The following is a 14,470-nucleotide window of genomic DNA, read 5'->3' on the forward strand; positions in this document are numbered from 1 at the left end:
TATACATATGGCCAATAAACATATGAAAAGAGGCCCAATATCACTAATCATTAGAGAAACGCAAATCAAAACCACAATGAGATACCACTTCGCACCCATTAGGATAGCTATGATAAATAAAAGTAAAAATAAATGAAACCCCCCAGAAAATAACAAGTGTTGGTAAGGATATAGAGAAATTGGAACCCTGGTGCATTGCCAGTGGGAATATAAAATAGTACAGCAGACACTGTGGAAAGCAGTATAGTGGTTCCTCAAAAAATTAGAGGATCCTGCAATTCCACTTCTGGGTGTTTTGAAATCAGGGACTCAAACAGATATTTGTACACCAATGTCCATAGCAGCATCACTAACAATTGACAAAGGGTGGAAATGACCTAAATGTCCATCAATGGGTTAAGAGATGAACAAAACGTGGTATATACATACAATGAACTATTATTCAGCCTTAAAAAGGAAGGGAATTCTGATACATGCTACAACATGGATGCATCTTAAAGACATTATGATAAGTGAAATAAGCTAGACTCAAAAGGACAAGTATTGTATGATTTCATTTACATAAGGTACCTAGAGTAGTCAAATTGTAGAGACAGAAACTAGAATGGCGGTTGCCAGGGGTTGGAGAAGGGAGAAATAGGGAGTTATTATTTATTGGGTACCGTTTCAGTTTGGGCAGATGAAATGTTCTAGAGATGGATGGTGGTGATGGCTGCACAACAACGTGAATATACTTAATGCCACTAAACTGTACATTTAAAAAAGGCTAAAACTGTGAATTTTATGTTACGATATTTTATAATAAAAAACAAATATAGGAGTATTTCAGAAAATGGTCATAATAAGTATGTAGAACCATAATCATGGGCCAATATATTTTTGATCAACAGGGCAAACATTCTGCTAGTAGATATGGAAAGGAATTATAATACATGCTAGTTATAATATAGTCAAGTTATTTTGCTTAGTTTGAGCAAATCAGCTGTGTTGTGTAATTAAAGCAGAACAGTAGCTAAATTCTATACTATGGGTCTAAATCCAGAAAGTAGTCTTTTTAGACATTAATTATCAAGATTTTCTATAAAATTATTGTGCCATTAAATTCTCTAGCCAACTACATCTACGTCATTTTAATAAGCTCAGAACCAGTTTTGCTTAATTGTAACAGAATATATATACATAAGTGAGGAAACTAATTATATTTTCAGAGTTTTAGTATGGTTAATGTTTAAAAAAGAGAGGACTATGGTTGAACTTTTTTTAACTGTGGTAAAATATATATAACATAAAATTTATCATTTTTTCCAAATGAAGATAACTTTGTTTTAAGCAAAGGAGAAATGGATTATTCAACTTTTTTCTAAGATTAAAATTTATGTTTCCAGTGCACTGGAAATATCTGTGTTACTTTTACCTTCATAGCAAATGACAGCTAAAAAAATTTTTTTTTAAAACACGACCTTTTAAAACAGGGAAGTGGACCACAAGAAATGCTCCATTACAAATTATCTAAGGTCTGTGGAAATGTTCAGTGCATCTATAATTATTCTATGAACAGGCATCTTAAAGATAAACAGTATCTAAGAGCACTGGTACGGCTGTTGAGGTCGCTGGGCTTTGTCCAACATAAGGAAATTATATGTCAAATTAATTCCAGCCACAAAGCACTCTGAGATTTGCAGCTACATGAGGAGTGAAATGTTTTCCATGAATTCTTTTTTTTTTTTTTAATTAATTTATTTATTTATATATTTATGGCTGTGTTGGGTCTTCGTTTCTGTGCGTGGGCTTTCTCTAGTTGCGGCAAGTGGGGGCCACTCTTCATAGCGGTGCGCAGCCCTCTCACTATTGCGGCCTCTCTTGTTGTAGAGCACAGGCTCCAGACGCACAGGCTCAGTAATTGTGGCTCACGGGCCCAGTTGCTCCGCGGCATGTGGGATCTTCCCAGACCAGGGCTTGAACCCGTGTCCCCTGCATTGGCAGGCAGATTCTCAACCACTGCGCCACCAGGGAAGCCCTCCATGAATTCTTCAATCATTCAGCAAGCCACTCTGGACCCAGGCCTATGGCGCCCCTGCCCTCTGTTCATCATAACCCTGACCCCTCTTCTCTCCTAGAGCAGGCTCCAGCTGCCCTGGGGTTCCAGGGAAAGAAGACCAAGAACTCACAAAGTGAGGCATTAAAGAAGCTGGAAAGATTTAGCTTCCTGCAGAAACCAGCATTTCTAGAAGCCCGTGCGGTCTAGAGAAGGGAAGGGAGGTGATGTGGCAAGGTGACGTGCGAGTCAGGGCCAGCACTGGGGCCAGCTCATGGCCAGGTAAGAGCTGCTCCCGGCCCCTTCACTCCTGTCAGCCTCAGGCCAGGCTGGCTGGCAGCTCTGGATCCTTCAGCTCCCCCCCGTATCCTCGCCATCTCTTCACAACCACACCACCGTGAGCTGCCCGAATTCCCAGGCAGCTTCGATTCTTTGTCTCTGTTAAAGGAGGACAAATGAAAACTAACACAGCTGTAAAATCCCATGATTCTGAAAAATAATGTCAGGGGAAAACGGTGGTTATAAGTGAAAAAGCAAGATCTAAATCTATATACATACAATATCCCATACCTGTACAAAGTATACTTACGAACACTGAAAACACTGAAAGAAATACGTCAGTATGTTGAGAGTAGTTCTTTTTCATGTGATTGAGGATGCTTTTACTTTCTATGTACCTTTCAGTATTTTTCCAAGTTTTCCATATGAGCATACATTACGTTTGTAATAAGTAAAAGACAGTAAATCATATTTCTTTAAAAGAAAAAAAAATCACTGGACAAATGAAGCCAACATTACCGGCTAGTTATAGAAAAACAATTATCCTGCTAACAAGAAATAATTCCATACTCTAAAGATCTTAATGGCTGAAATTTAACAAATAATTGTCAAGCTCTTTGTATTTGGTCCAGGCAGCAGCAATGGTTTGCGTTAAACGCTGACAGGAGTAAGATATTTCAGATTTAAAGATTTTGTTTTCCTTGGCTAAGATGACAGTTTTCCACATCTGATTTGGCCACGAGTGGGAGTCATTGTCAGGAAAACACCACCAAAGGGTTTGAGGTTTTCCCCCAGGTTCTGTTTCTTTTAGGTCGGCAAATAGAGACTTTCTTCCTCCTCTGACTCATAGACTTCCCTTGGATGAAGCTTCAATGGTATTAATTAGCATTAAATTCAAAGTAGACATAATGTCCAGCTGCAGGAAAAACTCAGGGCTGAATTAGCTCACGCTTGGATGGGTATTAGAAATAATTGTTTTCAAATTTATTTTTGCCAAGTGAATTCATTGCCCAAGTGTTATTTGACGTATTCTGTTTGTTTGCAGGCTTGCAAAATATGTTACTAGTTGGAATGCCAACTATTTCACTTCAGCACAGGCCAGAACCTTGGTTCTTTTAAAATCTCTGACAGCATTACAGTTTAAGCACATAGAAAGGAAGTGAATGTAAGCCTTCAGCAACATAAAACTGTCCCAGCAAATTCTGGTTCACAAAAGCCTACTCATATTCATCCTGTGGCCTCCACTGGATACTTACTAAGAACTGTTCCTGGAGCTGGCCACACTTACCGTAAGGTGTCACTTGTGATTGGTATGCTGATTAAGTCCAGTAAAGAGGTTCCTCCACCTAGTTCCCAAAAATGAGCAATATCTTTTGGCTGAAAAAAAAGGGTTTTTTCATATTAATGTTCTTTGATGTTTTTAAATTTTAAATAGTTCTTATATTTCATTAGTACCAGCCAGTAATAATTATGGATACAAGATATTATAGTCCTCAAGACCATTTCTTGGCAATTTTTTGAAAGGAAAGGAAAGGAAATTTTCACCTTTCTCTATTCCATCCCTCAAAATGCATCAAAACCTCTATTCCAAAGAACAACAATGAAACATTAAGAATGTGCATGTGTACTAAATGCCCAAATTCTACCCTAACTTAATAGAAGACATTAAACAGTGCCCCAATTCTGTAAATATCACATGTAGCAGACACTCACTCAAATTAGAAATAAAATTAACAAATTGAACACATTTGGAATTGTCTTTTTGAAAACAGTTATAATTTTAGATAGAAATAAAACAGTTGAACAGGAAAACATCCTAATTGAGGGAGGCAGAAGCTCACAAAATAAATCAGACACACAGACAAGACATGAGGAAACGGGAAGAACAGATGGCAGTCCGGGCTGCAGACTGGGATTTCCCGGGCAAGAGTATATAAGCAGCCGGTCTGTGCCTGACTTCCCTGCGTAATGTGACCGGCTGGCACTGGCCATACAAGCGGTAGGTGGGGGAACAAGGAGAGACTCAACAACTGCTTCCGTTTTTAGAGGACTCCAACACTAGGGGATTGAAAGGGCTGGGCAGCCAAGTAGCTTGGAAATAAGACCATCTATTCCATAACAGCTCTCCTAGACCACTGGCTAGCTGATGGCATCTCTGCCTCTGGCCAGATACTGAGGAACCTTCAGGACACCAAGATTGTGTGAGGAGCTGATAAAGCTCTTCCATTTGGAACTTTTAGGAGACATTAAATCTGAGAAAGATGTGAGGCTTCTAGAATGAATATGGAAAAGCCCAACTTGATAGCACAAAGTTTAGCAGAAACAAATAGGTGAAAAAGAATCACATGAGTTTTTATGTGTCTAATACCATGAACTTGGAAGAGGCAAGTGGTCATTAAAGCAGTTTTAGATGAATATATATATTTTGCATTTTTGACAAGTTATCTCAACCATTAAAATTGTTTTGCGGTTGCTATTTGAATCATTAATGTTTGTGGGGGAAATAAGTTTGCATTGGATAATCTCCCTTGATTCACAACTGGATGAAGAAAAGTTTTTAGAGCTCTTCTCAAAAGTTAAGCTTATGAAAAGTTGTCTCAGAGTTTCCCACAAAAAGGATAATTCCATTTCTAGGCTTATCACTCATGCAAAAATTCATGTGAATCACAAAAATAAAGTCCTCCCCCATCTCAATATATTACTTTTTTTCTTTTCTCTTTTTAATTTCACTGTTTTAATAACCAGCTTGGCATTGGTGAATCCAGGAAGCAGCAACAGCCAATTTTAACTGTTTATACATTGTCTAATGATCAAACACTTGGACTGGATCAATCTATAAAAATTTGCCTGTGTTATGGGAGATATGGGACCTTCTACTGTATTCTAGATTGTTCTTCCGTACATCTAATTTTATTTAAAAAGTGACCTCTTTTCATATGAGAGCTCCAAAAGAGAATTCCATTTAGGAATTTTTATTCCTCTAACATACACTATAAGTTCTCCCTGTACCCTGAACAATTTCTAATTTTCCTCTGTAGATACACTAACACAAGTGAAAACAGGATTATAGCCAATTAGGGCCTGTGGTCTCAAACAGCATTACCAACTTCAAGATGTATTTGTAAAAATGCTAATAATCTGGATTTTGACCAGTATTTTTTCATAAATATTCCACAGGTCAAATTCATATTTTTAGCAGATTTTTTGGAGACAGAAGATAACTCACGATGTTATTCTCATTTAAAAGAAGAAAATATGCCAAAAAATTGTACAATAAAGTTACAAAGGAATCCAATTCAAGCATTTTAAGACATAACAAATGAGAAGGCCAAAATATTTCCCCACAGTTCGGTTGGCTTCATATGTGCTGAGTTGCATTTGAGTTAAAAAGTACATAGCTATGAAGTGTACAGCTGGATATGTGCATCGGTTGTAGGTAAGATGGAAAATATAAAACAATGTCAGCATCCTTACTTCTCCATGTATGTGTAGCGCAGCATCACCAAAAAGACACTCACTATGTTATGTCCTTTTGCTCTCCTTCCATATGTATATTCCAAGGCTAAGGTTGGTTTTGGTGGCTCATCCCTGCACAATAAAAGACAGGTAGTATTACCATCATGGGTGGAATTATTTTCTTATGCTATCATCTTACCTGATTTATTTTTGCTTCCTCTTAAAAACTTTGATTAGTAGAGAAGTTACACCTTGTATAACACATTGAGATAAAAATGATTAAGAATTTATATAAAAATTAAATAAGCCTTCAAAATACCATCTTTAGTAGCAACTGCAGAGAATAATGGCACCTGCATGTAGTGGCAGCGCCTAGCAACACTGTTGGGGGAGTGGAGAAGGAGCTGGCAGTGTTGGTGGCCATGTTAGGGCACAAGCTCTCTGCATCCAGGCCACGTGGGAAGCACTGACAGCAGGTTTGTGCTCAGCCTTGATGTGGGGAGTTGGGAACCTAATGACTATCAATTTAACGGTGACATCAATGAAAGATTTTTATACAGTTCTCAATCTGAAATCACGGTTCCAATGTAGGCATCATTTAGCTAATGAGAGCTACAAACAAACAAGACTTTCCTTATCAACTTCCTGCAACACCTACCAGTCATAATCCTAAATCTTAATCTGGTGGCATGCTTCTATGGTATAGAAGATTAGGAAGTATATAAAACAAATGGTAACATGCACAGTTTAAAGACCAATAATGTGCTTCAAAAGTAAACCCATGAGAGGGCTTCCCTGGTGGTGCGGTGGTTAAGAATCCGCCTGCCAATGCACGGGACACGGGTTCGAGCCCTGGTCCGGGAAGATCCCACATGCTGCGGAGCAACTAAGCCCGTGTACCACAACTACTGAGCCTGCGCTCTAGAGCCCAAGAGCCACAACTACCGAAGCCCATGCGCCTAGAGGCCGTGCTCCACAACAAGAGAAGCCACTGCAATGAGAAGCCTGAGCACCGCAACGAAGAGCAGCCCCCGCTCGCAACTAGAGAAAGCCCATGTGCAGCAACGAAGACCCAATGCAGCCAAAAATAAAAATAAATTAATTTTTAAAAAAAGTATACCCATGAGCAATTCGAAGATTATAATTAATGTTCAGTCATGAACCAGACAGAACTAAAAAGTTTAAATATCAGAGTAGCATAGCCAAAAAAAGCAAATACTATGGTAGGCTGAGTAATTATGTTAATTTCTCCCCCCAAATAAGGAAATCCAATATTAATCCTGTATAATTTCTTTTTGCTTGTTCTTGGTTTTATCTTTAAAGGAGATTGTAAAATCCATAATAAGGATTCACTAAGAATTAAAATATTTTGTTTCGGCCTCAAAATTATTCTCTTTCCATATGTCTTTTAGATTCTAACTCGCCCTACACAACAAGAATAAGCAAATGTAGTCTAGAGGTTAACATAACACTTACCTGTCAAGACACCTTAGAATAATAGTAGTCTTTCCCTGGAAATTCAAAAAGAAAGAAATACTGTGTTAATGTCATCCACATGTAAAATTTTATTATTGTTCATAATTGTGGCCCAAAATAGCTTTTAATCACTTGAATGATAAATTACCTGGAAACTAGAAACTAGAAACTTTCAGAATTATTCCTAAGTTTGATGAGTAGAAAAAGTTAACTGTCAACTTTCCATCAGAGTGCAACTACACTGCTATTATTATAATTATAAAGTCCCGCAGATGACAAATACCAGCAAATCAAACCTCATTTTAGTGGTCAACTTGGCAGCTGTCTTAAATTTTCTCTCTACTCATCAATGCTAATTACTGGTTAAGCTGATGATTAGTGTCTTCTAAAATGTTTTAATTCCAATTTGTTGAAGTGGAAATAAAAAAAGATAACATACAAATAAAGGACATGTTGAAAGTATGTTCCAAGTAAGCAATCCAGATACCAGGTTAGAGTACTTTTTTGGGTTTGTTTTATTTCTAGGAGATGTATTTATTCTAAATTTCTTTTTAGGAGTCAGGATATATAGGATGGCATATAGGATATCCCATCTCTGCCACTAATCATGAAACGTAACTTCACATCTTAACCAGGGACTGGCTCAGTGGTTTAAATCATTGTGTTTGTTTTCTTAATAGTAAAACTATTTTTTTTAAACAAACAATCTCTTACAAGAAAATAGACAAAAGAGGAGCAGAGGGGAAAACTCTACCGAAGGAAACCTTTAGGATCCAAAGAAACCAGTTTGGAAAACTCTGGACTACCAAAAACACAGATTATTTTACTATACATGTGTTTTTTTAAGCCAAGAAACCTATAATATTTACCAAAAAAAAAAAAAGATAATCATAAATAAATGACTCCAGATTATATCTGGGCTATGATCAAATTGAATGACTCTTTTTTGGTAATGAGATATATAAATAATTGGAATAGTACTAAAAATATATATTATTGAAGGATATTTATTGGTAGGTGTTATATCAGAGTGAAAAACTAGAAACAATCTACATGTCCCAAATAGGGGATTGATTGGCTAAATTAATTACGGCAATCCGTATAATGGAATAACATGCAGCTAACAGGAATGATGACGTAGGAATATACATACTGACATGGTAAGACATGCATAATAGATTATGCGTGACCCTGTTTTCAGTTAAAAAGCTTCTTTTTCTACTTCTTTGAGATGCACATACATATATAATATGCATAGATACAGAGAGAGAGAAAAAAATACACAAATAAATCCAGAGAGACATCACATGTTAATAGTGAATGTTTCCAGGTGATAACTTTGTAGATGATTCATTTTTTTAAGAAAATAAAGATTTTCTAATTATCCTGTACCGAATGTGTACATGTAGAATATTTTTAAAGTTTTAAATAAATGAGGACAATACCTAAAAATTAATGTATTCTATGTACAAGAAAGTATACAGAATTACTGTATTTTAGAATTGGAAGGAATCTTAGATAATATTTAGCCAATTTTCTTAAGTTCTCATGATCCCATAGTGTTGATTTAAATTATTTTTATTATAATTTCATTTAAATGTATAAGACTACTTGGTGGAATTCCAAATAAACTCAACTCTGGGCACTGAAGTCAACTTTTAGATTACCATTAAAATAATGATCCAAATTTTAAAAATTCACTAGTAAACTGTTGCACTCTGAGAATGCATCCACAGACCCCCGGGTTTCCTAGTCCAAGAAGCACTGACACAGTACAAGTTCATTTAGAGACTATCAAAATGAATCCCATCTTCTCTTCTATTACTTCAATCACAGCAGTAGAGTAAACAATTACTCTACTTCTCTTCTCTGGCAAGAATCTTAGAGGCTTGTATCGGTCTACCCTCATGGGTGTCATCTCTTCTGGCTTACAGTCTCCCTCTCCCTCTCAGCTACTGTCATTAGTCTTGTTAACTTCACACCCACATGGGCATGGGCAACCCACCTAAGACCCCGACCTCTCAGTCCCCTTTGCCTCCTCAAGAGACTTTTTCCTTCACTCTACTTCTGCTACATGTCACTTTCAAGGTACTATTTTGAACCATTTCACTACTGGAAATTGTACCACTTCCAAAATCGCACAAACAACACATTCTCTAACCACTTTTTTAGGAATCCCCACAGTAATAACTCTTTAGCTTTAGTGAGAGGCCTCCAAAGTTCATCCATTCTTCTGGGACACAGATGGAAACAGAGGGGTGCTCAGGCTACCTGGGCACTGACGCTGCCCGGTAAAGATGTAGCTTCACTGATGCAGAAGTTAGTTCCTGAAAGCTTCACGTCTGTTAACATGTAGAAGCATGAAGCACAGAAATAAAATAGTATTATATATACTATATATATATATATATATATATATATATATATATATATATATATAATATCATAAAATAGACAGTCCCCGACTTAGGACAGTTCCACTTATGATTTTTTGACTTTATGATGATGTGAAATTGATATACACTGAGTAGAAACTACACTTTGAATTTTAAATTTTGACCTTTTCCCAGGCTAATGATATGCACTAATATACTCTCTCATGACGGTGGGCTGCAGCTCCCAGTCAGCCCCTCGATCACGAGGGTAAACAACCAATACACTTACAACCATTCTGTATGCACACAACCATTCTGTTTTTCACTTTCAATACAGTATTCAATAAGTTACATGAGATATTCAATACCTTATTATAAAATACGCTTTGTGTTAGATAACTTTGCTCAACTGTAAGCTAATATAAGTGTTTTGAGCACATTTAAGGTAGGTTAGGCTAAGCTATGATGTAGGTTAGGTTAGATGTATTAAATGCATTTTCGACTGACAATATTTTCAACTTATGATAGGCTTACTGGGATGTAACCGCATTGTAAGTTAAGGAAGGTCTGTAATATAAACCCCAAATAAGATGAATTTCAGCATCTGCAACCCTCAAACTTTTTTAGACAGTGTCACCAGCAGTTCTACGGCTCTGGCAGAAACTCTGTTGGCCAAGCAAAGCTGCATGAAGATATGATGCATCTGTTCCTCTCTGTATGGCCACTTCCAAAACCTTTTTTATCCTTGGCTAACAAGGGAAACTTACAGTCAGTGGGGAGGGGTCTCTTGCTACTAAAGTGTTCCAATGGATATGCTGTCCTTTTCACAACAATAAACAGCCCTTTGACAAACATCATTGACACAATTCAATTATTCCTTAAATGAGATTCCTAAAAGTGAACTAACTGAATCCAAAATATGAATATTATTTAAGATACTGACTTGCTGACTTAGATATTTAAATGGATCCTGGCTTTTACACTCAACTGAGGTAGAAGACCTTAATATTTTCAAATTATGAAATAAAAAAGTTAAAATATTTTTAATTATATTTACTATTATTATTTTTCCTAGATCAATGTTTCTTTTTAACTCGCACTAAATATGGTATTAGCTAAGTATAAAATTAGTTCATTAACTTCAAGCTCAATGGTTCCATGAGCTCAAATTCCATGAATTTGCACAAAATGTCTAAATATTATTTTCAAAATGTAATTATTCTAATATTAGGTGATAAAAAAATAAAATAATTTATTTCATACATAAAATTCTTTCATCTGGGTATTTTTCAATCATGTCTCAGTGAGAATGTTAATACTGTAGTCAACATTATTTCTTAATTAACTGCCCCCTTATAGTACACAACACTTAAAAGTCCTCAAATGATTATTCTATGTGAAATTAGCTCTCTGTTGATCTAAAGGGTATGCTATACCTGTGCACATATCAACCCATGGATTTTGGCTGACTTCTGCTAATCTGTGTGGAGATAAATGGCATTACTAGGATCAGAAATGACAAAGAGACTGTGTCTCAACCGCCAACACTTTCCTAGAATGCTGTGGATCAGATGTCATCTTCAGGCTCAGCAGAAAAAGGCACCACGATTGATGTGTGCGGAAGATGTGTGCCGAGTATTTGCTATTCCTTAAGGGACCCTGGAAAGCATCTTCTGACAACCAGATCTTAGACTATGGAAAACTGGAAAAGTAAAAATGTAGAGGTCTAGATAGCTTCCTTCCCGCTTTTCTACCACCTAGAGATTCAGGTTTAGGGTGAGAAAGTAAGCTCTGGGAAGTAAAAGACAAGTCAATGACAAAGTTTTCTGGGCCACACTCTAGGAATACTAGAATGATTAACCCTTTTAAAAAATTTTTTCTGCAAGCTTTATTTTTTTCCTTTTCCATTATGGTTTATTACAGGATATTGAATATAGTTCCTCAGCTATACAGTAAAACCTTGTTGTTTATCCATTCTATATTTAATAGTTTACACAGAATGATTATCCCTTGAAAAGAGAGGAAACATATGTCAAGAGGATCAGAAGACCATGCCTAGAAACTTGACAATCAAATGAGAGCAGAGAAAACAAGAGAGATAGGTCCGGATAAACTGAGATGTCATTAGGTATGATATTAAGAAAAATTTTTAAAGAGAATAATGGAAGAGGGTCCATGTAATTCATATGACAAAACTGCTGAGACAAGGCCTTAGAATAATATAGTAAAGGCACAGATGCAAAACTACAAGTAATAAGTTCAGTATTATCACAGGAAAACAAAATGACCTCATATATATTACCAAAACCTGTGGCATGAGTGAGTGCAATATCAATGTGAAGAATAAAAAGAGACAGAAGAGGAGGAAAAATGCAGCACACTTTGTGTATCTGTATGGAAACTTACAAACATGCAGGTGGTGGCAGCATAAACAAATGCATTTGGATGAAAATAAATAAACAGGGACTTCCCTGGTGGCACAGTGGTTGAGAGTCTGCCTGCCAATACAGGGGACACAGGTTTAAGCCCTGGTCCGTGAGGATCCCACATGCCGTGGAGCAACTAAGCCCGTGCGCCACAACTACTGAGCCTGTGCTCTAGAGCCCGCGAGACACAACTACTGAACCCGTGTGCCACAACTACTGAAGCCCGCGTGCCTAGAACCCGTGCTCTGCAACAAGGGAGTCTGCTGCAATGAGAGGCCCGCACACTGTGGCAGGGAGTAGCCCCCACTTGCTGCAGCTGGATGAAGCCTACGTGCAGCAACGAAGACCCAACACAGCCAAAAATAAATAAATAAATAAATAAATAAATTTTTTTAAAAAAGAAAATAAATGAACAGAACACATGTAATCTCATGGAAGTATACTAGAGACTGTAGCCTGACCATATGAAATGAATAATACATAGGCTATCTCATGACACACATCACAAGAGGAATATAGGTAAAGTATAATAGTGTACGGGATAACAATTATTCAAGACAGTGCCTAAGTCAGTCTGAATTGAGTTTTCTGTCACTCCCAAAGGAAATAATCCAGACTCACACAGAAACTAGGGTCAAAGAGAGGTTAAGTGACTCGTTCCAACCTAGAATTCTATACCTAGATAAACTTTCAATCCAGAGTGAGGGTAAAATAAAGACATTTTAGATATGCAAGTTCTCAAAAATTTTACTACCCATGTATACTTTCCCAGGAAACTACAAAAGAATGTGCTCCACAAAGATAAGTGAGTAAACCAAGAAAACGGAAGACACAGGATCCAGGAAACTGAAGCTCCAACACAAGAAAGATGCAAAGGGAGTCCCCATGATGTTGGGGAGGGACAGTAGCTATGCAGCTGCCCCCAAGAATAACCAGTACAGACTACACAGAAGGTTCAAAGATGGGAGGACTCTGGCTGGAGAGGGGTACTTTCAGATGATTTGATACAATTGACCACATGAAAATATGCATTGACCAGCTGTTGGGGATTGTGGAAAAAATTAGCAATAGGTACATGGGAGCCAGCTTCAAGGATGGTTCCCCAACTGGAAAACCAATTAAATTTCAAGTCCCAGCAGTGGAAGGCTACACCAGGACACTGAGATATACTGATAGTTCCCTCTTCCCCTGAGACCTCACCCTGGAAGTGACTTTTTATCTTCTTTTGGTCCAACAGTGAGAGGCAGAGACAAGATGGCAGAGAAGGACTTGAGCTCACCTCCTCCCATGAAAACATCAAAATCACAACTAACTGTTGAACAACCATCGACAAAAAAAGACTCAAACCTACCAAAAGAGATATTCTACATCCAAAGACAAGAAGAAGATGGTAGGAGGGGCACTTTCATGATATAATCAAATCCCACACCCGCTGGGTGGGTGACCCACAAACTGGAAAATAATTATATCTCAGAGGTTCTCCCACAGGAATGAGAGTTCTGAGACCCATATCAGGCTCCCCAGCCTGGGGGGGGTCTGGCTTCAGGAGGAGGAGCCCCAAGAGCATTTGGCTTTGAAGGCCAGTGGGGCTTGAGTGCAGGAGCTCCACAGGACTGGGGGAAACAGAGACTCCACTCTTGGAGGGTGCACACAAGGTTTCACGTACACTGGGATCCAGGGCAAAGCAGTGACTCCATAGGAGCCTGGGCCAGACCTACTGGAAGGTCTTGGAGGATTTCCTGGGGAGGCAGAGGTCAGCTGTGGCTCACTGTGGGGGCAAGAACACTGGTGGCAGAGGCCCCAGTGAATATTCACTGGCGTGAGCTGTCCTGGAGGTCACCATTTTGGCACTGAGACCTGGCCCCACCCAACAGCCTGCAGGCTCCAGTGCTGGGACACCTCAGGCCAAACAACCAACAGGGTGGAAACCCAGCACCACCCATCAGCAGACAGGCTACCTAAAGTCATCCTGATCTCACAGCCACCTCTAAACACACCCTTTGACATGGCCCTACCCACCAGAGGGACAAGACCCAGCTCCATTCACCAGTGGGCAGGCACCAGTCCCTCCCACCAGGAAGCCTGCATAAGCCCCTGGACCAACCTCACCCACCTGTGGGCAGACACCAGAAGCAAGAGGAGCTACAATCCTGCAGCCTGAGGAACAGAGGCCATAAACACAGAAAGTTAGACAAAATGAGACAGAAGAGAAATACGTTCTAGATGAATGAACAAGATAAAACTCCAGAAGAACAACAAGTGAATTGGAGATAGGCAATCTTCCTGAAAAAGAATTCAGAGTAACGATAGTAAAGATGATCCGAGATCTTGGAAAAAGAATGGAGGCACAGACTGAGAAGATACATGAAATGTTTAACAAAGAGCTAGAAGATTTAAAGAACAGAGATGAACAATACAATAAC

The 14,470-nt window shown here is 38.3% G+C and overlaps 1 protein-coding gene across 3 annotated transcripts in view; it reads right to left on the reverse strand.

Annotated features, from left to right (window-relative positions):
* DYNC2LI1 (dynein cytoplasmic 2 light intermediate chain 1) overlaps positions 1-14,470 on the reverse strand; it is a 42,199-nt gene that overhangs the window by 15,684 nt on the left and 12,045 nt on the right. For all 3 annotated transcript variants that reach the window (XM_028168489.2, XM_007190099.3, XM_057558081.1), the window contains exons 3-5: positions 7,247-7,281; positions 5,833-5,902; positions 3,603-3,691 (exon numbers count right to left, since the gene is read on the reverse strand). In XM_028168489.2, the coding sequence (XP_028024290.2) occupies positions 3,603-3,691; positions 5,833-5,902; positions 7,247-7,281 (194 nt within the window). The remainder of the gene's footprint in view (positions 1-3,602; positions 3,692-5,832; positions 5,903-7,246; positions 7,282-14,470) is intronic.

This window comes from Balaenoptera acutorostrata, chromosome 12 (assembly GCF_949987535.1).
Source record: "Balaenoptera acutorostrata chromosome 12, mBalAcu1.1, whole genome shotgun sequence".
Classification (NCBI taxonomy): Eukaryota; Metazoa; Chordata; class Mammalia; order Artiodactyla; family Balaenopteridae; genus Balaenoptera; species Balaenoptera acutorostrata.